Source organism: Symphalangus syndactylus, chromosome 20 (assembly GCF_028878055.3).
Source record: "Symphalangus syndactylus isolate Jambi chromosome 20, NHGRI_mSymSyn1-v2.1_pri, whole genome shotgun sequence".
In the NCBI taxonomy this organism is placed as follows: Eukaryota; Metazoa; Chordata; class Mammalia; order Primates; family Hylobatidae; genus Symphalangus; species Symphalangus syndactylus.
This window is the reverse complement of record NC_072442.2, coordinates 52,907,928-52,930,851: the sequence shown is the minus strand read 5'-3', so window position 1 is coordinate 52,930,851 and position 22,924 is coordinate 52,907,928. Positions and strand designations below refer to the sequence as shown.

Genomic DNA, 22,924 nt, shown 5'->3' with positions numbered 1-22,924 from the left:
AGTTTTGCTCCTTAAGTCATTCTAGACCAGGGCTGCAATCATCTGAGAAGAGAAATAGAACTCAGCTAGGACAATGGATGTCAAAGCTGGGGTGAGGGAGAGCGGACATGGCTGGTGACTTAGGGAGTTACACAGGGTGTGCGTGTGTGTGTATGCATGTGCCTGTGTGTGTACACATTCATGCAAGTGTGTGTGTGTGGCTCGTAGACTTTCTCATGCCAGTGACTATAGGGATGTTGTGCTCAGGGCTGTGTATATATGTGCACTTGTGTGTATTGCTGCCTGTTGGCTGGAAACCTCCCTCAGTTAACATGTATACTTATGTGGCTGCAAGTGGGCCTAGATGCCTGGGACCCACCTGGGCTGGGGGATGAGCTCTAGAGAGTGCCTTTTGGTGAGCAGATGGTATAAACAGGACTCTTGGGATGTGAAAAGTAGTGTGGCTGGGGAGGGATGGGTGAGATGTAGGGACAGCACTGTGGCAGCAGTTGTGTTGAAGGGTCCCCTGAGCATGTCTTCTGACCTGCTATGACTTCAGTCCCTTCCCTGATCCTCGACGTAGTGACTCAGTTTTGGCAAGATGTGTCTTGGTACTAATTTCTCCAGCCTGAACATTGGACTGCATTGTTTTGGCATTGCAGCAGACATTGCCATCCTGCATATTAATGATGGTAACAGTCCAGCCAATAGGCTCTTACCATGTGCCTGTGCCCTGTGCCTTCTGCCCAATGCTGTATATGAATTATCTCATGAAATCCTCATGGCACTCCAAGGATAGTTTCTCTTACTGCCTCTGTTTTACAGATGAGAACACCGAGGCTTCTGAATTTTAACTGTCTTGTTCCTTGTTCCTGGTCATGCAGCTAAGTCACTGACCTGTCTTGAACTCATGCTCTGAATTCTATGCTACACTTTCCCCAAAACAATTGTTTAATACGCAGTTTTACTGTTTTGGGAACTTTGGTGAATTCTCCTATCAATTGCCATCTTCAGATATTGAAATCCATACACAATAATATTGCAGAACCTCACTAGAACAGTAAAGAGAGGGTGGTTTTTCTGCAGTGCTGCACGAGGGTGGTTTTTAAAGGCCAGGCCTTTGTTGGGGAGAGGATGCCACAGAACACGCTCCATGAAGGGCCTGTTCCCGGATTTTAAAAGTATTTGACGCATCCCTCCACCATGCCAAGAAGACACATTAAAACCCTTTTTGTTTAATTGGATTTCTGACTCAACAAAAACTCCTTTTGTCAGAACTTCAGGATTTCCTGGCATGTTACCCACACATATTTTCTATGAGGATAGTTATGTTTCATTGTATACTATTGGGGTATCTTTGTGCCTAGAAAGACTCATTTGAAATGAATAATTAAAGGTTTCTGCCCAATTTCAAGAGGACTCTTTTGTGACTTCTGGGGAATGGACAATTGCTATTTTAATTTTTAATTATAGGCAACAATTTTTTATGTATTTAAGTGTCAATTCTCCCTCCACCCCCTAATCATTCATCTTAGTTACATTACAGTAAAATGTTGCCAGTTAACCTTCCTCATTCTGCGTTTCTCAGGAACCCAGTGAAATGAGCTGCACCAGGGACTTGAAGAAAGAGTTTTCAGCTGGGAGAAGAGAGGAAGGCAAGATATCAGAACAAGGTAAGCAAATCTGGCCTTGGGTTTCGACCAGAGTCTATCCTTCCATTGGGCCAAGAGTTGCCTGGAATGTAAGGATTTCACTTCTGAGCCTTAAAAACAAAGTTTAAAGAGAGAGAGAGAGAGAGAGAGACAAAGAGAAAGAGAGAGAGACACATCCCAACTAAATAACACACAATGGGATAGACGGCCCTGATAGAGAAGGTTCAGATAAGATACTTGGGAGCAGAGAGGAGGGCCTGTCTATTCCACCGAGAGGCCTGGGCCAGCCTCTCAAAAGAAGTGTCACTGGAGCAGTCCTGGAAGGATATATGAAGGGCATGTAAAGGAGGGACCATGTGTGTGAATTTATAATCATTATAAGGGAGGCAACTCCATGCATTTGAAAAAGCAGCTAACATCCATTAACAACATACAGAAGATACCCCTGGAGCTGCATTTGGTGGTGATGACACCTGGCCCTGGTAAGAGCACATATTGGACCAGGTGAGACTAGAAATGGAGTTTCGAAGGGAAAGCAGAGTAGAGCTTGAGTTAGAATTTGGTACATTTAGGTCCCATGGACTTTTTCATGTTAGACAAGGTTTCATTTCTTCTTTCAACAAAGTGTGAATCCTGGACTGTCACGGGTCCATGTGCTTGAATTCTTACTCCTTAATAGGCACCTGCAATGTCTCATTCAATCTTCACAATAAACCTACTGGGACATGTATCATTCCCATTTTATGGATGGGGGAAAACTTTAAGGCTCAGAGAGAGATAGGGCAAGGGATTTGCTCACTTAAAAGCAGTAAAGAGCAGTGCTAGGATTTGAACCCAGGCCTTTCCATTAATCGTATTTGTTTGTCATATTTTTCAGGATAATGTCCCACCTTTTGCCATTTTACCTTCTATAGTAGTGGCTACCTGCAAGTGAGCCAGTCTGTGTTTTTCATTTGTGTCCCATACAAGTGTGCAGCTGCTGGATATTTGCATTTCCAGTGATCCCTGGAGATTCCAGGAGAAGTTGCTTATAGCAATTGCAGTAACGTCCATTTATCTGATGATTTTGACCCAAGGGCCTGGGGACAGAGCAATGAATATGATGGATGAGATCACCGCTGTCATGTGGCTTATAGTCTAGTTGGTTAAGAGAAAATAAATGAGTAAATCATAAGAAATGTCAGGCAGGGATAGTGTTAGGCACAGTATTAAAATAGGAGATGTGATAGTGACTGGTGGTGATGTTACGTAGTCAGGGAAGGCTGAGGAGTTGACATTTAGGCTGAATCCTGACTTCTAAGCAGGAACAACCCATGTGAAGATCAGGGACACATGCATCCCAGGCAAAGGCAGTAGCTGGGGAAGGACCCGGAGGTGGGAACAAGCTTGATGTTTTTAAAGAAGAGAGGCAAGGCCAGTGTGGCCGGGCACAGTGGGTGATGTGGGGAGCCACTCTGGCCAAGGCTTGGAGGGAGGCAGGGGCCAGATCAAAGAGGATTTGCAGGCCAACATAAGGAACTGGCATTGGCTTCTAAATGGAGGGGGAGCCATGGGAATGTTAGGCAGGGGGATGATTTAATCTGATCATGTTTAAAAATAATCACTCTGGGTCCTCTTTGGAAAAGGAGTTGTAGGGTGTATTAGTCCATTTTCATACTGCTATGAAGAAATACCTCAGACTGGGTAATTTATAAAGGAAAGAGGTTTAATGGATTCACAGTTCCACATGGCTGGGGAGGTCTCCACAATCATGGCAGAAGGTGAAGGAGAAGCAAAGCACATCTTACATGGCAGCAGGCAAGACAGCATGTGTAGTGGAACTGCCCTTTATAAAACCATTAGATCTTGTAAGACTTATTCACTATCACAAGAACAGCATGGGAAAAACCCACCCCCATGATTCAGTTACCTCCCACCAGGTCCCTCCCACAACATGTGGGGATTATGGGAGATACAATTCAAGATGAGATTTGGGTGGGGACATAGCCAAATCATATCATAGGGGAACAAGAGTGGAAGCAGGGAGACTAGTAGCAGGTGTTCAGTAGTTCAGTTAATAGATGTTGATGTCTTAGAGGAGGCTGGTGGTGTAGAGAAGTTAAATCATGGTGGGTTTGGGGAGGATAATGGGCTGGAGATATTGAATGAAGAAGCAAGAGATGTTAGATGTTTGAACTGGGCAATTCGATGAATGATGATGCCTCTTTCTGAGATGGAAAAGACCAGAGAGGAATATTTTATGGAGTTAAGTTCAAGTGTTTGTTTGAACCATGAAAAGTTTGAGAGGTTATTAGATATACAAATAAAGATGTAGTATATTGGCAGTTGAATATATATATTTGGACTTTGGAAAAGAAGTCAGTCTAGTTAGATTTGGCAAATTGATGAGATGTAGAGCCACAAAACTGATTGTCGTCACGTTGGGGATGTGTGGAGATTAAAAAAAAAAAGAAGGGGACCAGAAATCCTCAGTGGAGACTAAGAAGGAGCTTGCTGAGTGATGGTGGGATTCCACTCCCGTGGCATCATGGAAACCAGGTAGGAGAACATTTCAAGAATGTGAGAGTGAGTGCCCAACTCTATCCATGACCATTGCATTTTGGAAGGTGGAGGGTGAGAGGCCTGAGTTGCAAGTGGAGAGGTGTTCTTTGACAGGAATAGGGATGCCTCATTCATAGTAGCGGGAAGGAAGGCAGAGTGCAGGGGAGCATATGGTGGAGACTTGGTACGAGTGATGGTGGGAGACGAGGGAGTTCTTGATGGATTCTTGGATTTTTCTCAAAGCAGGGCAAGACAAAGACAACCTACAATGGAAGGAGAAGGAGGTGAAGAGGAGGTTTGAAATAATTGCTTGGTGGGAATATAAAATATTTAACTTCTATTGAAAAAAGTATGAAAATTTCTTAAAGAACTAAACGTAGAACTACCGTTGGACACAGCAATTCCACTACTGGGAATCTACCTGAAGGAATATAAATCATTTTGTCAAAAAGACACCAGCACTCATATGTTTATGCCAGCACTATTCATAATAGCAGTCATGGAGTCAACCTAAATGTCCACCAATGGTTGACTGGATCAGAAAAATGTGGCGTATATATATGCCATGGAATACTATGCAGCCATGAAAAAGAATGAAAGACTGTCCTTTGCAACAATATAGATGGAGCTGGAGGCCATTATTCTAAGTAAACTAACCCAGAAGCAGAAAATAAAATATCACATGTTCTCACTTATGAATGGGAGGTAAACAATGTGTACACATGGACATAAAGGTGAAGATAATAGACACTGTGGACTCCAAAAGGGAGGAGGATGAGAGGAGGGTGAGGGTTGAACAATAACCTGTTGGGTACAATGTTCAATATTTTGGGTGATGGGTTCACTAGGAGCCCAAGCCCACCATGACACGATATACCCATGTAACAAACAGGCACACGGACCTCTGAATCTAAAATAAATATAATATTAAAAAAAGAAAGAGTTGCTTGGGGAGTGGAAAAGTGAAAAGAGTAGGAAGGGGGAAGTGTTGGTTGGACTAGCTCTGTTGATTGACTTGGAGATAGAGGAGCAAGTGTGTGGAATTATAATGAAAAGGATTCTGCAGCTAGACTGCCTGAGGGCAAATTCTGTTTTTTGTCACTTAATTGTTGTGTGACCTTGGACAGGCTGCTTAATGTCCCTACAGGCTCCAGTTTCCTTGCCTATGAAATGGGGTTAATACAATAGTACCTAATGCATATGGGTTTTGTTAGGATTTAATTAGTCAGTCTAGGTAATACGCTTAGCGTGTGCCCTGGTCGCACCACATGGCATAGAAATGTTAGCTGTTACTCCACGTGGGACCAATCGACACAGTGGCGTTTCCCTCCCACCATGTTTAGTTGCTGAGATGACAGCACCCAAAAGAGCCCCACAGGTGGACTGAACTGGTATTAAGGCTTTGCCATGCAAGTATGTGTTTGCACGGCACATGGGAGAGGGGATACGGGGTTAAGGTTGTTTGCAAGGCACCAAAACGAGGAACTGTGGGGTATCAACAAGATAAAGCAGGAAGCTGGGACGCAAAGGGGAGACTGAGGGGAAGGTGAGGTGAGTGGATTGAAATCCAGGAATTGCTGGACTGGGAACCGCTTGGGGAGTGAGCTGGAGGGATAGAGGAGGGAAGAGTAAGAGTGAGATGCTTGCAGCTTAGATTTTGGATGTAGCGTGGTTATTGGGGATGATAAGAACAGTGGGCTGATCACAGAGGCACGGGTGGTGGAGACTGAGAGGAAGACCTGGTGATTGGAAGTGAGCAGGTCCAGGACTGCTGGGCTGGAGGTTTGCACGGATTGTTCAGGAGACAATGAAGAAGCCACGGTGATGACAGGGTAGCAGCGCAAAGGAGGACAGTGTGCCTGGGGCTCAAGTTGTCAGGGACTGAGGGGCAGAGGACAGCACTCAGGAGCTGGCAGCAACCAGGCAGGTGAGGTGGTGGTGTAGCCTGGGGGCACAAGCTTCAGAGGAGGAGGAAGGAAGGAAAATGGTTTGAGGATGGCAGTAGTGGGGAAGGAAAGTGACTGCCTCCAGGCTCCGGAACTACCTTCCCTTGAGAGGCCTGCAAAGGCCTGGGAGAGAGAGCGCATCCCCTGATGATGACCTGACGAAGTGCTTTTGGCAGAAAGTCCCAGGGGTGTCTGCAGCAGAAGGGAGAGAGGGTGTGTGTCTTCACATTTCAGCTTCTTATCCTCAGCTTTTCAGATCTTGAACGCAATGTCATCAGTTTACCCAAGGCGTGAAGTAAAGCCCTACACCTTTTGCTTTCTGGCAATTTCTCAATGTAATTGTGACACACACTATTTATAATACAGTCACTTTCACCTTCCTCCGAGAGCACATGAGTGATTCCCTTCCTGGAAGGGTTAGGAAAGTGTTTTCTGCATGGTCATGCTATGGGCTGGGATATTTGGAGGATGTGCAGTTCCTTAGAAGTGGAGACTGGGGCTGGGCGCGGTGGCTCATGCCTGTAATCCCAGCACTTTGGGAGGCCGAGGCGGGCGGATCACGAGGTCAGGAGATCGAGACCACCCTGGCTAACACAGTGAAACCCCATCTCTACTAAAAATACAAAAAAATTAGCAGGGCATGGTGGCAGGCGCCTGTAGTCCCAGCTACTCGGGAGGCTGAAGCAGGAGAATGGTGTGAACCCGGGAGGCGGAGCTTGCAGTGAGCCGAGATGGCGTCACTGCACTCCCGTCTGGGCGACAGAGTGAGACTCCATCTCAAAAAAAAAAAAAAAAAAAAAAAAAAAGAAGTGGAGACTGGGAAGATAATTCAGGGCAAAGGCATAGAATGTGCCAAGGGGTAAAAGTATGAGAGCTTGGCTAGCGTGGGGAGCGATGGGGCATTGACAGCTGAGTGTGTGTGTGTAGGTGTGTGACTATGCATGCATGTAAACATGTGTATGTACATGTGTGCGTGCATATGCATAAGTGTGTGAATGTGTGTGTGTGTGGAGGGGAGAGTCTTGGTGATGGGAGCTGAGATTGGGGAGCTTTTCTGGGACAAGATTTTGGGGGTTGCTTATTACTCAAGAGTTGGGTGCAATGGGTGATGCATGTATTTTGTCACATTCTGACATGCACTGGAGGACTGTCTGCTACTGAGGACAAGCTGTCAATAGGCTGATGGAATAACTGAATCATGTAGAAGGCAACTTCTTTCTTTTCTTCTAGGTAAAATCTCAAATGCAAGTTACCTTCTTCAAAGCAAACACTGTCCTGGATTCCTAGTGCTTTGAGCGTTTCAAAATGGGTGGCTTGGCCCATTGATTGAGCACAGTCCTGGGAAATGCCTGGCTGTTTCCCTGAAGTGTTCTCCAGGTTCACAATGTCCCTATTGTTTCAACGGAGCAGGACTTCCTTTTTCTGATTGATTAGACATTGTGAGGCCACACATTTTAATAGTCACATTGCTTAGGCGCTGTCAGGCAGAGAGAGGGTCTCTGAGCACAAATTGCTTAAAGCCTTTCATGTTTGCTTTCCCGAATATGAGTTTGTAGGGCTGTTTCTTGCTGCCTGTTTCTCCATCTCTTTCCTACTTGTCCAGCCTGCCAGTGTACAAGCCTACCCCAAAAATGTCCGTGGAAGAAAAAGGTTGAAAAGCTCTCCTCTGATTATGCCTGCTTGGCTAGTTCTGGAAATTCTATTTTTAAATTTGGAACTTGATCTGTAGATAATAGATCAATAGATAATGACCACATGTGTTTTATCCTTAATGGGCCTTCCAATGTCATCTTAAAGTGGGAATTTAATATTTATAATTGAATATTCCTTGGATAAATATAAAATTCAGATTCATGGTTGTACCTGATAGGTATACAGTGCCTAATGCTTCTTCCCGCAGTGAATTTGTAAAGTGTTTCTTCAGCCAATTCAGCATTCTAATTCACATGCAGAAAACACACTGTTTGGAAACTGCCTATATTATCTGCATGCTGGAAGGAGAACCTGGATCCTGAGCGAGGAAATACTTTGCTCAGGATTTGGAAACATTGAGGCTGGCATTCAAACCATGCCCACTGCCCATCATTTCCTTTGCCCTTTGAGATTTAGCACAACTATTTTCTCTTCTTGAACCTCCTTCTTGACACTCCTCCCCACCCAAGTTGAATTAGGAAACTGGTGGTCTGTCTTTCTCATGGGGCTGTGAGCTCCTTGAACCAAGGCTCAGTGCCTGCCTGATGTATGAGATGCTTAGTCAGTACCTGACTACAGAGTGGTTGATGGAACATGTACTGTCCTATGTACTGGGAGGCTTCTGCTTTTGTTTCTCGTAACACAGGTAGCAATGATTAGTCTGGATTTATCAGCATGGGAAACCTGGATTGCGGACCCTTGACATTGAGAAGGGTAAATCCCAAAGTAAGAGGCAAATGTGGAAAATCCACAGTGGGTCCTGGGTAAGTGCAGGACCTGTCCCTCTTAGAAGAGTAATGTTTGGAGCTCAGGATAGGTTTTTTGAATGTGTGCATGTGTGCATGGATGAATATGTTGAATGGCCATAGGTACTTGAACTGCGTTTTCACCATTGGAAAATAAAATGCCCTCAACGTACACATATAATCGTTACAGAAAATAAAGTATAGAAGCATTATCAAGAAGCAACATATCCCCTCCTTCCCATCATAAGTGATGAATCAGTAATGCCAAGTCTGTGTTGGAAGATGAGCAATTCTGATTAGACTCCCACCTCCCCACCCTGATGTGGTTAGAGACAGCTGATCCAGCAGAAAGAGGCACGGTCTGTATAAGAACATGCTAACACTACCAAATGGCCCACTGTGTGCAACGTGACGTTTTAAAGATAGTGCGTTAATGGACTTGTTTCTCTTCTTTGTGTGCATGTGTTCGTTTCTGGGGCGGGGCGCTAGAGAGGAAGAGAAGGTGTCCGGCAAATTATTGCATAGGGAGAGGGAGAGAGATGCCTTCTTTCCCGAAAGACCAACTCGCCCCTCCCCACTCCCATTCCCCTTTGCCTTAACATTTCTAGGATTCCCAAGGCTCCCCAGCGTCTGTGTCACTAAAGGCACAGGAAACGGTCATCTTCTTGTGTGCACCCCACAGAACCCATTTGGTAGAGGTGGGGCAATGGTGACAGTTTCCATGGGATAGGGGCGGGGTAAAGAAGTGGAGAGAGTCAGAAGGGGGCGCCACTGAGAACCCGTAGGTGTGCATTCCGTCTTTCCCAGCGTTTCTCAGTTTGAAGTTCAGGGAGTCAGCACGTGTGCTGGTCCTGTGAGATGGGCAGCTCTGTGGGTCTCTTGTCGGCCCATTCGGGTGGAGATCAGCATGGAAACCGCATGTTCTGCTAAGTGGATCCTTGCTCAGGAGCATCTTTCCAGATCTCAGAGACAAGCTTTTCAAGACACTTCTGGCTTTAGTGGCAGCTTCCTCTTTAGCCAAAAATAAATGAGGAGCGGCCAGAGGGAAGGAAAAAAAAAAAGAAAAAAGCAGAGGGCAGGGAGGAGATGGAAGGTTAAAGAGGATAAAATTCAGAGGTGAAATGAGGGTTTGCATCAGGTTCCTGTTTGAGAAAATGTAGTTCTCCTTCTGGGGCCAGGCAAGACACTTATGCATGGCTCAGGGAGAAAAGTGGAAGGTGAGACAAACAAAAGAAGCCTTGCAGATTGGAGCAGAGAAGAGAAGAAAGAGGCTGAACAGAGGGAACACAGGTCTTGTTTCCAGTGGAGCTTGTTCTTCTGCATAGGGACAGTTTTGGGGACTCTGCAGCTGATTTCAGAGAAGGTGATTCATCGAAGACCCTGTTATACCCTGAGCAAGTTCGTCATTCTATCCTCTTACTCCATAACATTCTCTGAAGCTTGCAATTCCAAAACAAGGGCAAGAGAAGAACGTTGGTTCACAGTCACCACAAATATGTCACTGGTTTCTAGTTCCACGAGATGCCCCACACAATAAATGAATGAATGAATGAGTGATTCCTTGGTCAAATGAGATTAGGGGATGCTGCATATTCAGTATTCATATTACAGAACAAGTTAACGTATAACAGACTCTGAAAATCCTGCTCCAAAGGAATTTTTTTAACATGGCATTTTTTTTTTCTTAGTTGACTGAGGACGGGCCTGAAATCTTGCAGATTTAGAAGATGTGGCGACTCCTGGGTTGAACAATTTACATGGCTTTATAGGGCAGCTTTCGCCATGAGCCCCTTCTTTTTCTTTAAGTAATACCTATTAACATTTTGAGGAGAGACTCTTGCATTCTGTGGAACACAGTTTGGGAAACACTAGATTGAGATAATAATCCACTCATCGTGACCATGTAAATGGCACTACTTTCACAGCATTAGTGGGGCAAAAAGTCTGAGTGGGGTCGATTTGTGCCAGAGCACTGATCCATCAATCCTGCCTGGAACCCGTAAAATCCTTTTGCAAGGTGGTTTCCTGAGATAAGGATGCAGCTTGTGGCCAGAGAGGGTGAGATCATTAGATTTGCATGAAAATCCCATGGCGGCCAGGGTTTCCTTAGCTCTGTACTTTAAAGCCACTGCTTCTTCTTTGATCTAAGTCAATTTTGGTATTGGCAGGTGGTGGTTGTGGAAATACTCCATGGCCCTTTTAAATGTTTAAAGGCCCTTGAGATGCAGTGCTGACTATAGTCAGGGATTCTTGAGTGAAAGCATGTGTCTTAGGACAGCAAAAGGACTGAAAAGAAAGATCTTCTGGATCCATTCTCTCTCTCTCTCTCTCTCTCTCTCTCTCTCTCTCTCTCCCCCCCCTGGCCAGACTAAAGTGCAATGGGGTGATCTCGACTCACTGCAACCTCCTTCTCCTGGGCTCAAGCAATTCTCCTGCCTCAGCCTCCCAAGCAGCTAGGATTACAGGCACCTGCCACTGTGCTTGGCTAATTTTTGTATTTTTAGTAGAGACGGGGTTTCATCATGCTGGCCAGGCTGGTCTTGAACTCCTGGGCTCAAGTGATCCACTCACCTTGGCCTCCTAAATTGCTGGGATTATAGGTGTGAGCCACCGCGCCCGGTTCGTTTTCTGTTTCTAAGTAGTTAATAATATTTTATAAATCTTCAATTTTTTTTGTTTTAGGTTCTAGAACAGCAGTTCCCAAATTTTGCTGCACAGAGAAATTGTCTGGGAAACGTTTAATTCCAGTGCCTGTACTGCATCCCATTCCAGTCAAATCATGATGTTGGGAGTGGGCGCCTACGTTTATATTTTTCCAAGATCCCTAGTAATTCTAATGTGCTGCCAAGTTTGGGGACCACTGGGTTTAGAAGCATTTTAATTTCCAGACTTTTTTTTTTCCAAATCAATAGGTCTTTTATTGCATCTTTTAAATATCACGAGTAGGTCTTAGGAATCATCCGGCATCTTGTTTCTCTAGCTGGACATCTCTTAGATCTTATTCATCAGCCTGCTGAACAGTTCCTTTTTCAGAGACATAGATACCATCCAAAACTGTCCTGATAGCCTTGTTTTTAACTGTTATGGCTTGCTGAATCAAAGCTGCTGAATTTGAAACAAGCTCAATGTCGTTTCCTTCATCTTTCTGGGTTTGAGATACTGAACAAGCGACACCTGGTCTCATCTGAACCCTGCGGATGTATTTTTCACCCAAGAAATTTCGGATTTCAACAGGAGACCCATTCTCCTGGATAACAACGTTGGTGGGGAAGTGAGCATACACAGACCTCAACTTGTAATGGAAGCCCAGTGTGACACCCTTGATCATGTTCTGTACATGAGTAAAATAGTCCAAACGGTAGCAGTTCCTTTCTGTTACCCCACCATTTGTCAACCCGGAGCCTTTTTTGTTTTCTTTCCAACAAGACTGAGTTCTACACTGATGTGATTGAAGTCCCTCTGGGGCCCTTCACGATAACTGTGCATCCTTTCAGAGTAATGTCGACATTTTCTAGAATGTTAGTAGTCTGATTGCTGAGAACGGTCTTCATTCTCGCAGCAGACGTGGCAAAGAAAGCAATTTCCACACATTTTTAAAACAACTGTGGGCTAGGTGTTATGACTCACACCTATAATCCCAGCACTTTGGGAGGCAGAGGTGGGAGGATCGCTTGGGCCCAGGAGCTTGAGATCAGGCTGGGCAAAATAGCGAGACCCCTGTCTCTACTAAAAAAAAAAAAAAAAAAAAAAAAAATTTCCAGGTACGGTGGTGTGTGTCTGTAGTCCCAGCTACCCAGGAGGTGAAGACAGGAGGACTGCTTGAGCCCAGAAGTTCAAAGCTGCAGTGAGCTATGATTGTGCCACTACACTCCACCCTGAGGGAAAGAGTGAGGCCCTGTCTCTAAAAAAAAAAAAAAGAAAGAAAAAAATTACAGAACTGTGTCTCTCTGGGGCAGGAGTTCATCCTCATCCTCATTTTGTGACAACTGAGGTCCTAAGAAGTTAAGGAAGGTGATCAAGGTTGATTGTTTCACGTTCCAGGTAATTGAATGATCTAGGCCAAACCCAGTCTATCAGACTAGATTCTGAAAATGGTGGGATGAGAGATTGAGTGGGGGGACTGGGGAGCTGGCCCTGAAAGCCCAGTGGTCTGAACATGGGCTTTGTGTCTGTAGGAAAAACAAGAAAGCCGCTTGAACACTCTGCCTCCTGCCCCTCCCATCAATGCTGTTTCTGTCTGTAGACTGCTGGTTTGCATTTCATTTACAGGGACACAAAATGGAACCTTTGTGCTGGAATTGAAGGAAATTATAAAAGCCCACAGCTTCTCTTCAGACTTAATGTCAACTATTTGCCTCCTGTTATTTTCAAACAAACAAGTCCTCCCCATGAGTTTTGAGGCAGTCTCAAACACTCCCTCCCTTGGTTCTTTTTATCATTTCCTAGTCCCTGCTTCAGCAGGTATGAGAAAAACCCACCATTCGTAGACTTGTCCTATTAGCCACACGACACAGCTGTAGGGGTCAGGTGAGTCCTGGCCAGAGGCTCTGAGCAGGATGGTGGGTCACACAGATGCACACAAGTCTGGAAACAGACGTTTGACTAAGACCGGGCTTTCCTGAGGCTTCAGGCTTCATCAACTAGAAACTTAGAAGCAATGATGAAAGGAATGACTCCCAAACCCTCCAAATATCGCCAGCTGAAACATATTTCCACCATCTGGCATCCTATTTTACAGTTGAGAAGATGAAGAAATTTCTTTCTTTTTTTTTTTGGAGACGGAGTCTCACTCCATTGCCCAGGCTGGAGTGCAGTGACACGATCCTGGCTCACTGCAACCTCCGCCTCCTGGGTTCAAGTGACTCTTCTGCCTCAGCCTCCTGAGTAGCTGGGATTACAGGCATGCCCCACCACGCCCAGCTAATTTTGTATATTTAGTAGAGACAGGGTTTCACCATGTTAGCCAGGCTGATCTCAAACTCCTGACCTCAGGTGATCCGCCTGTCTTGGTCTCCCAAAGTGCTGGGATTACAGGCATGAGCCACCGCGCCCAGCCAAGAAATTTCTAACAATGCTAAAATATGAAAGAAAAGTAAAGAGTTCTATTTTCACTAGAGGTGAACAGGCCCAAGTTGAGTGGCCACTTGCATGTCATGCTGTATGTTATGGGGGACTTGGAATGGGTGACTTTAAATTCTGAGGCCTTATGGTAGATCTTAGAAGGAGAACTAAGATGCTTTACCTTACAATTAAAAAAAATGATGACATGCAACTTTCTCTGGGTTAGATGACTATTTGAGCATTATTTCTTCCCTAGCCTCAGAATAATGACACTGTGAATTCTTCTAGAACTGCACTGTTGTGGAAGATTGGCACTGATACCCACAGCAGGGACTCCGTAAGATCTGTCTCTAAATAGGTTTGACAAAAAGAGCCTTGTTTTTGGGAGTATGAATGAATCTCCGGGATGCCATCCTTTTTCAGATGTGTTATAATAAAATGCTGGAATGTGTGAATAATTTACTCTATAAAAATAGTGGAATTTAAAGTTGACCCTGTCAATGACACACTCACTAGCATTCCACAATAGTTCCTTGATTAGGGAAAAAGGGGAATGAAAAACCTGGGAACTGCTTATCTCGGAGGAGTGTTCCATGCAGAAATGAGTCAGCCCTCACGTACGTGGCAGCTGATAAAAAAGGCTTAACACCCACTACTCAGTCTAAACCAGGGCTGCTCAGAGTATGAACCACAGACCAGCAACATCAGTATCATTAAGGAGTTACTTAGAGATGCAAATTCTCAGGTCCTCAAAACAGACCTACTGAATCAGAATCTCTAAGTGGGACCTGGGTGTCTGTGGTTGCACAAGGTCTCCAGGTGATTCTAGTACTTGGTAAAATTTGAGAAGCATTGCCTTCGACCCATGGTTCTCAAAGTGTGGCCTCCAGACCAAAAGCACCAGCATCATCTGGGAGCTGTTCAGAATCATCTGAGACTATTTTTCAATGGGCATTTGAAGGTGAGAGTGGAAATGCTTCATGACACTTTTAAGTGCTTAAGGCCACAGAGATGGCAAAATCGAATATAGAAATGTAATGAACTCTTAGGCATGTGCATGTGTCTTAGAGCTGGAAAGGAACCAAAAAGATCTCCTGGACCCATTTCTTGTCTCTAGGTAGTTAACAATATAACCTTACAAATCTCCAGTAGTTTCTTTTCTTTCCCCCTTTTGGTTTAAAACAGTGGTTGCTAAATCAGCAACTCTGGAGGTGGGCCCAGGAATCTGGGCTTTAACAAGCTCTCCAGGTGGATGCAGCCTCAAGTTTGAGAACCGCTACACCGTGGTTTCTATCAGATTTCCCCCCTGCATGGTGGCGTAGAGCATTAAATCTTCCACATTTCAGCCTGGGCTTGGGGCCCCAGTAGCTGACTCCCGGCCGCTGCCCATCTCTGCTACCTTCTCCCTGATTCCAGGCTGAGAAGTGCAGGTCGGATGTCACGCTTGTAGTAATGTGACCACTCTCGGACTCTGGTAGACGAGATAGAAAGGTTTTGAAATGGGGACTTTTTTTTTTTTTCACTTCCCCTCTGTGGACCAGCCTCCACACAGCCCCCACAGCCTACCCAGCTCTCTCCCTTAAAGCTAGGAGACTGGAAAGCAGAACACCCAGAGACTGTCATGACAGTCTACAGCTCTTGAGCAAGGCCATGCCTGCAGGCCTTTGCGGGGCTCACTTGGCCTGTCTCCAGCTCCACAAAAAACATGTCCTCTTCTCAGGGGGTGAAGTCATCTTAGCTCATGCAGAGACCATATAGGACTTAGGACCCCCCAGGGTGGCTACTAATCGCTTTCCTAAAGTCAGGCCAGTTTGAGGAGGCTCTGGCTAACAAGTATATTTTCCCATAGGAATCTGGATCTGTGATATTAAGAAATCAGTAAATATCAAAAATAAGATGGATGCAAGAAGGATGAAGAAAGAAGGTAGGGTTGGGAGCATTACCAGTGGAAGCTCCTGCACTGGGGCCACCTAGGGTTGGAGGATTTGCAGTGGGAAGAGGCCACTGGGCAGCCACTCTTTTTTTTTTTAATATATATTTTTATTATACTTTAAGTTCTAGGGTACATGTGCACAACGTGCAGGTTTGTTACATATGTGTACATGTGTCATGTTGGTGTGCTGCACCCATTAACTCGTCATTTATATTAGGTATATCTCCTAATGCTATCCCTCCCCCCTCTCCCCACCCCACAACAGGCCCCAGTGTGTGACGTTCCCCTTCCTGTGTCCAAGTGTTCTCATTGTTCAATTCCCACCTATGAGTGAGAACATACGGTGTTTGGTTTTTTGTCCTTGCGATAGTTTGCTGAGGATGATGGTTTCCAGCTTCATCCATGTCCCTACAAAGGACATGAACTCATCATTTTTTATGGCTGCATAGCATTCCATGGTGTATATGTGCCACATTTTCTTAATCCAGTCTATCGTTGTTGGACATTTGGGTTGGTTCCAAGTCTTTGCTATTGTGAATAGTGCAGGCGGCCACTCTTGTTATGCTGGCAGAGAACACAGCATGTTCAGGAGATGGAACGGGTTGCTGCTCATTTCACTCCAGGCATTTGAGTTTGGACTCTGCCAGATTCATGCAAATGCCCTATGCCACAAGATCTTTACATTTGCTTGGAGGAGGCAAGGGTGAACAGTCTGTGCTTGGAGGCCTTGCTGGGAAGTTTCTAGTGAGAGGTAATGTCACACATGACTTTTACAGGGAGATGGAATCCTTCTACAGCACATTCTTTACTGACAGATCTGTCCCCAGACAAGCTCCAGCTCCTGGACAGCCACGAGGCAGCGTGGGAATAACTATACGACCTACACTTCACTTGATTATCCCCATTTACGACATTTTTTTTTTTTAACTGCATTCAATTTGGATATGGCAAGATGACTCTTTTAACTCCCCTCCCTGCAAAACTGCAGTTGAAATGACCAAAGAAATACAGAATTAGGGAAAGAATGCATCACATAAGAACACAGAAGAAGGTAGCAGCTGCAGGAGAGAAATTGAATCATTTCTGCTAAATAGAGTGACGTTGCTAATGAAAGGTGGGAAGGACTGACATGCCCATGATTTTGAATCTGTAAAGGAACAGGCTGCTTGATAAGCTAATGCGTTGAATTTCTAGCAACACCTGACCCCCTCGGCAAACAACCCAAACTTCTGGCCAGCAACCATAGTGAAAAGCTTTGGTTTTTTTGAGCCTTGTTAAGCTTGAGTTCAAACCCACCACTTGTTAGTCGTGCAAGCTAGTCAGCCTTAGTTTCGTCCTCTATTAAATGGGAGAATACCTACCTTATAAGGTGTAACTAGAATTAAATGAAAGAGTTTAGGCTGGGAGACATAGCCAAAAGTTTTAGTCACTGTGCTAAAAGCTTTACATAAGTTATCTTTAATCCACAAGAAAGTTCCATGAACTTTGTCTTATTCTAATCACCATTTTACAGATTAGGCATTTGAAGTTTAGCAAGGTTAAGAAACTTGTTCAAGGTTCACAGCTATGAAGAGGGTAGAGTAGGAATTTGGAGCAGACAAGTACAGAACCCATGCTTTCAAGCACTAAGTGTACTGTTCCAAGCCCTTGAAATATATTACTTTCTTCAGTTCTCAGGCCTTAGACTAACCATTTTTATTGGTGAAAAAATAGAAGTTCAGGGGTAAAACAATTTGAGGTTATGCAAATATTTAAAATCAATCAGGTCTGTTTGACTCTGTCTCTTACTCCTTACCATTCTGTTGTTAATTGATAGACTTTCTAGGATGTCATTCTGTTCCCCCATTTTGAACTGGATTTTATTCCTACTGAATACAAGGGGTGCAAAATAGGGAGGACTTCAAAATCTGGTTCCGATGCCTTCCCATTTTTTGAAGAATCAAGCTATTGCGTGTGACTGCCTCTAAATGGCCTGCATTTCTCTTTGTTGGTAGGACTCACAGAAAACACTGGACTTCCCCGGAAGCTGCTTGAAAAACACGACCCCTGGCCAGCCTATGTCACCTATACCTCTCAGACAGTGAAAAGACTCATTGAGAAAAGCAAAACTAGAGAACTGGAATGCATGCATGCCCTCGAGGAAAGACCCTGGGCATCGAGGCAGAACAAACCTTCCAGCATCATTCAGCCGAAAAGGAGGAAGTCGTCCAAGTCTTCTGGCAAAGCTGTGTTCAGGGACACGCTGTCAGAATCCACGTTATCAATGTGGGGTACTTATTCGATATCGGCCATGGCTCCTACCATGATCCCAGAACCCACACACTTACATACGGATTCCAGAGACTGTCCAACTGAAAACTATAACAAGATCATCTTTGCCCGAAAGCCTATTATGAGGATGCTCCCTACAGTTTGCCACTGACCAACAAGGAGAAACATGCAAATGTTTAGCCAGGGGTCCCTGCAGCCATCCCCCAAGAACATACAGCAATTAAGCTCCATTTACCACTCATTTGATGGTGTCCTTTAAATCTGAACTTGCTCTTGCTCATGCAGAGCTTGGCTGAGAGAAACCAGATCAGAATGCGAGCTGTAGGTGGGTGGGTGAGTGTGTCCCCTCCCACACTGCTCTCTGGTGGGGTTGGGCAGTCCCCGGCTCTAGTCTCTGCCACAGATGCTCAGGACCAAAATGTGGGTGATTTGTCTGGGTCCAGGCAGGAGATAGAAATCACACCAGCTATTTTATTAGAGATAATATAAAGAATGATTAACCAGGTGACAGTAAAGGGCAGGAAGGGAATACAAAGGTATCCATGGAGGTAGCACCACAGGAAGCAGGCATCACACTTGAGGCTTGGGAACAAGGGGAAGATGCTGGACTCATTGAAAGGTAGTTGCTTGAAGAAGGGACATAGGGCTGAATCTCAGACTTCTGAGGTGGGGGAGTGGGGATGCTGCTCAATGCGGCTGGTATCTCTGAGCTCCGAGGAGAGTCCTGTGGGGATGGTGCCCCCGCCTCTCAATAGGGGAGCTGTTTTGTTGGTGTCTCTGAGGGGACCCCCATAAGGCTGCTTTTATGAGTGTTGGAAAAACCAAAAACTGCATTGAAATGTTTCTAGGAGGAGTTGCCACTGCCCAGGTGAAGAAAAAGCGCTGCTAGGATTAGCCACCTGTCTGGCAGGGACAGGAAGCTGATAGAAAGTGAACAGGAAGCAAACAGGAAGTGAGCAAGGAGCCACTTCCTACTTCCTCCTTTAGCCTTGCAGATTCCTTCTAGCGCCCCCTGCGGGCTGAGCCTATCAGGGCACAAAGCCAGAATGTGGTTTGTAGAATCCCAGCCCCAGCATCTCCAAGCATAGGATGGATTTTGAAGCCAAGAGGGAATTAGCTCTCAGCTGGGTTCTGAGTGATCCCGTCCAGCTGCTCCTGGACCTGGTATTGAGAGGTTTTTCCCTTGGAGGGCAAACAAAGTGGCAATGGGGACCAGGGTGTCCCCTGCTGAGAAATGGAGAGCTCTTTTCCCCTGTACTTCTCTGAGGTTTGCCTTGTGGAGCCAAGTGCTTGGGGGGAGGAGCTCCTGGCAGGACTCCAGCTGTTATTTGTCAGAGGACAGCTAGAATTGGTTCACCCATGCTCTGAGCTGGCCCCAAAGCGAGCTATGCTGAACTCTTCTCCATCTCCAAGCAGACAACCTTTGTCTTTACATGCAAGAAGGATCCAGTTATGACAGGCTGACCCAGCTGGTTTCATGTTTGGGGTTTATCTACTGAGTAAGGCTGACCTTACCTGAGTTTCTGTATGTGTATTTGCAAGACAGTTAATACTAATCCATCATCCCTCACAGAGATGTAGAGGATGAGATGTAGTAACTTATAGAAGTGTCATTTGGAAAAGTTGAATTTGCCCTACAAGGCATGTTCTCCATTTAAGGGTCTTGTGTAAACGTTTGCAGACACAGGTGCAGCTTTGGAGAACTCACCTCTGGCTCCTGTGCTTTTGTGTTGGGACAGCTGCCTAAATTAAGAGCTCTAGACCTGCTCTTGTTTCCCAACTCTTGGCCAGAATGAATTCTTGCACAAATATAGGTGGTTTCCAAGGAATTTGAAGGATTGTATTTTCTGTCCATGGAACGTTTATAGACATGGAGGCAGGCAATAAATTCCTCCAATAATTTTTTATCTCTTTTGTTCTTTTATGGGTGTTTATTTCTAGGTTGTATTTGGGAGGGTATGGATTACAGAGATTCACTGAGTGCTAGAGATCATTGGAATTTGGGGTTATTTCTTTTAATACCTTCAAGGGCAGAGTGGTATGGCAACTTACTGAAGGTTGCACAGTTGTTTTTTTTTTTTAATTTCTAAGCATTTAATAGTTTTTACAAAAGTATGCACTCTATAAATTAAAATGATTTTTCTGTGTGTGTGTGCTTTTTTTTTTTTTTTTTGAGGCACAGTCTTGCTCTGTTGCCCAGGCAGGAGGGCAATGACACAACCTCTGCTCATTGCAACCTCCACTGCTCAGGTTCAAGAATTCTTCTGCCTCAGCCTCCTGAGTAGCTGGGATTACAGGCACCCACCACCACGCCCGGTTAATTTTTGTTTTTTTAGTACAGATGGGGTTTCCCCATGTTGGTCAGGCTGGCCTTGAACTCCTGACCTCAGGTATCTGCCTGCCTTGGCCTCTCAAAGTGTTGGGATTTACAGGCATGAGCCACCACACCTGGCAAAATAATTTTTCTATAGATATCATTGTTTAAATTAATTTAATTCTCAGCCTATTATAACAACACAAGCATGAGCCTAGGATATCATTAACATCTGATGCTGTGGTAGAAATTGTCTGTGTTCCATGAGTGTGGTCCAGAAGCATTACCTCCTAAGGCAATTTAACAAAGAAAAAGAGTCTAATTCCTTTGAATGGGGAACTCTGCTTAAGCCCGAGCTGGGACTCACAGGTCTGGCTGACACTGAGACTTAACCAGCCATGACTATATGAATTCCGCCAGAGAAGAAGCAGCTGGATCCAGTAATGAAGCCTTGGTCACTGGGGAGGAGGCTGATCCTGGGGGAGGAGGATGACCTGCCATGTCTGATGCTCAGATTTGTCCCTTGATTCAGCTCTTCCTGAGTGCCATGTGGGTGGTGATCAATGATTCAAACTCTCAAACGGCTCTTTCACTAAAAATCCTGGAAGGCCCTGGGGTACACATAAAAAGTGGGGCAAGATCTTGACTTCACAATGCATCAACAAGCAGGTCCCACCGCTCTGGGTATGGACAAGAAAGAGCCAGGTCTGGTAGACCCAATGGGTGCTTGGCAGGCCCAGCTTTGTTCATGAGAAACCAAGATACATCCTTGGCACTCCCAGAAATAGACATGGAGCCCTTGCTAAGGCCTGAAGTTCATCACGAGCAGCCAGGGCATGGAGTGGAATGCAGGTTATTCCTAATGTAACCTCATCGGTCTGTCCAAGCTGGAGAGGCCCGGGGTATCTCAGGTTACGCTAAACATATTTAACTTACATCTCTCAGAGGGACCTGGCTTTCTCTAATGTTCCACAGCCCGCAGCCTCTTTCTATTTATCTCCTCTCCATATGGAATTGTCTGCTTGGCAGGAGAGCTGTTTCGATTAGTCTCTCTGACATAGTAGGTTCATGAAACATCAGAATATATATTTTGTTAGTCCGTCTGTGTTGCTCTGTAACTAAGGCCCCATCTGACACATATTGAGCAGCTGCTTCGAGCAGATTCTTTGGCTCCCTGTACAGAGTATTGTATTTACCCATTTGCAAATTCCACGGTTGGCGTTTAAACAGTTGAAGTTTAACCTCAGCAACATGACTGAGGCTGCTGGTCATTTCCATGTTGGCAAGGGCTATTAGGACATCAAATAGTTCCACATTCTGCAGCCTTTTTAGTCGTGGGCTGGGAGCATGTCTTAAAGGAGATTAGTCTGTGTGACAGATAAGAGGCTGCAGGAGGCTGGGCACGGTGGCTCACACCTGTAATCCCAGCATTTTGGGAGGCCGAGGTGGGTGAATCAACTGAGGTGAGGAATTCGAGACCAGCCTGGCCGACATGGTGAAACACCGTGTGAAACACTACTAAAATGCAGAAAAAATTAGCCAGGCATGGTGTTGGGTGCCTGTAATCCCAGCTACTCAGCAGGGTGAGGCAGGAGAATCACTTGAACCCGGGAGGTGGAGGTTGCAGTGAGCCGAGATAGCGCCATCGCACTCTAGGGCCTGGGCAACAAGACCGGAACTGTGTCAAAAAAAAAAAAAAAAAAAAAAAAAAGTGGCTGCAGGAAAGTCTTCAAGGAGGTAACTGCATAAACAAAGGCACAGTGCAGATGTGGGCAAGCCAGATATTTGGGGGTGGCCCAGGAACCCTCTAACTGGAATAGGAGGTCGGGTGAGACCTAAACAAAGAGCAGTTGTCGACTTTATCAACAGCAAGTCTAAGAGCCACTTTGGAATGAGACCAGAGCAGTATGACCAGCCCCTTAGTCTTCTTTTTTTTTTTTTTTTTAAATAGGACAGGGAGAATAAGACGGGCACCCTGGGGTAGGGATTTTGATCCTTGGGTCCTAAAGGGGGTCTTCAGAGGCAGTGGAGGAGTCACATGGAGCAGCGCAGGTCTCGGTGCTGGAATCCCAACCAGGGACTGACGATGCAGCCAGGAAGACGAGAATCTAGGAGTAGGAATGCCGGCCCTGCAGCCTCACTCCATGTGGACAGCGGTTGTGTAAAGATTGTTACAGTGCTTTGCGAGTTCGGTCCAAGCAAATGTATACATCTGGACGATGTGGCTCTTTTCAGCCTTGATTGAGTTATTAATTCTTGGAGGCTTTTTGGAATCCCCACACTTTTAGACCAAAGGGCACATTTTCAGAGTCCACACATTATCAGTGCCAGATAAGAGTAGACAGATTGAGAAACCAGGGCTGGCAGAGCCAGGGAAGGGGAGTAAACAGGGACCTGAGGTTTACTGTGATCTGATGTTGTCAGAGCCTGGGCTGAAGGGCTGGGCTTATATTTGTCGAGCAGTCAGGAAAACCTCCGTCTTCTTCTTTCACTACACATCCCCACATCCCCTTCCCTCTGTCTCTCACCATGAACCCAAGGCTTCAGCCAGCTACTGTGGTGCTCGCAAACCCCACAACAGTGTCCTAGATCTGTAAGGCATGGCTAGGCTGGGCCTGTCCCCAGCTCTGAGCATGTGTATGGGAACATGGGGGCATGCTGGGCAGGGCCAGATGAAGATGAAGGAATACCTCACATTAGGTGGGGCTTGAAGCCACCCCATATTCTCTGCCTTGAGCCTGACAATGATCTGATTTCTTTATGGGGCAGGCCAGAATATACAGGTACCC

At 45.4% G+C, this 22,924-nt stretch overlaps 1 protein-coding gene and 1 pseudogene across 8 annotated transcripts in view; one reads left to right on the top strand and one right to left on the bottom strand.

Annotated features, from left to right (window-relative positions):
- LOC129469372 (Golgi apparatus membrane protein TVP23 homolog B) overlaps window positions 1-18,062 on the top strand; it is a 121,545-nt gene extending 103,483 nt beyond the window's left edge. For 2 of the 8 annotated variants that reach the window (XM_063629418.1, XM_063629417.1), the window contains exons 2-3: window positions 1,568-1,652; window positions 17,545-18,062. In XM_063629418.1, the coding sequence (XP_063485488.1) occupies window positions 1,580-1,652; window positions 17,545-17,972 (501 nt within the window). In that variant the 5' untranslated portion in view covers window positions 1,568-1,579 and the 3' untranslated portion in view covers window positions 17,973-18,062. Of the gene's footprint in view, window positions 1-1,567; window positions 1,653-3,477; window positions 4,170-4,418; window positions 4,468-15,466; window positions 15,542-17,544 lie in introns of those variants that run through there. The other 6 variants (XM_063629408.1, XM_063629414.1, XM_063629409.1 and 3 more) reach the window with 6 other exon arrangements.
- LOC129469373 (large ribosomal subunit protein uL6-like) lies at window positions 11,453-12,107 on the bottom strand (annotated as a pseudogene).
- Window positions 18,063-22,924: the final 4,862 nt, after the last annotated feature.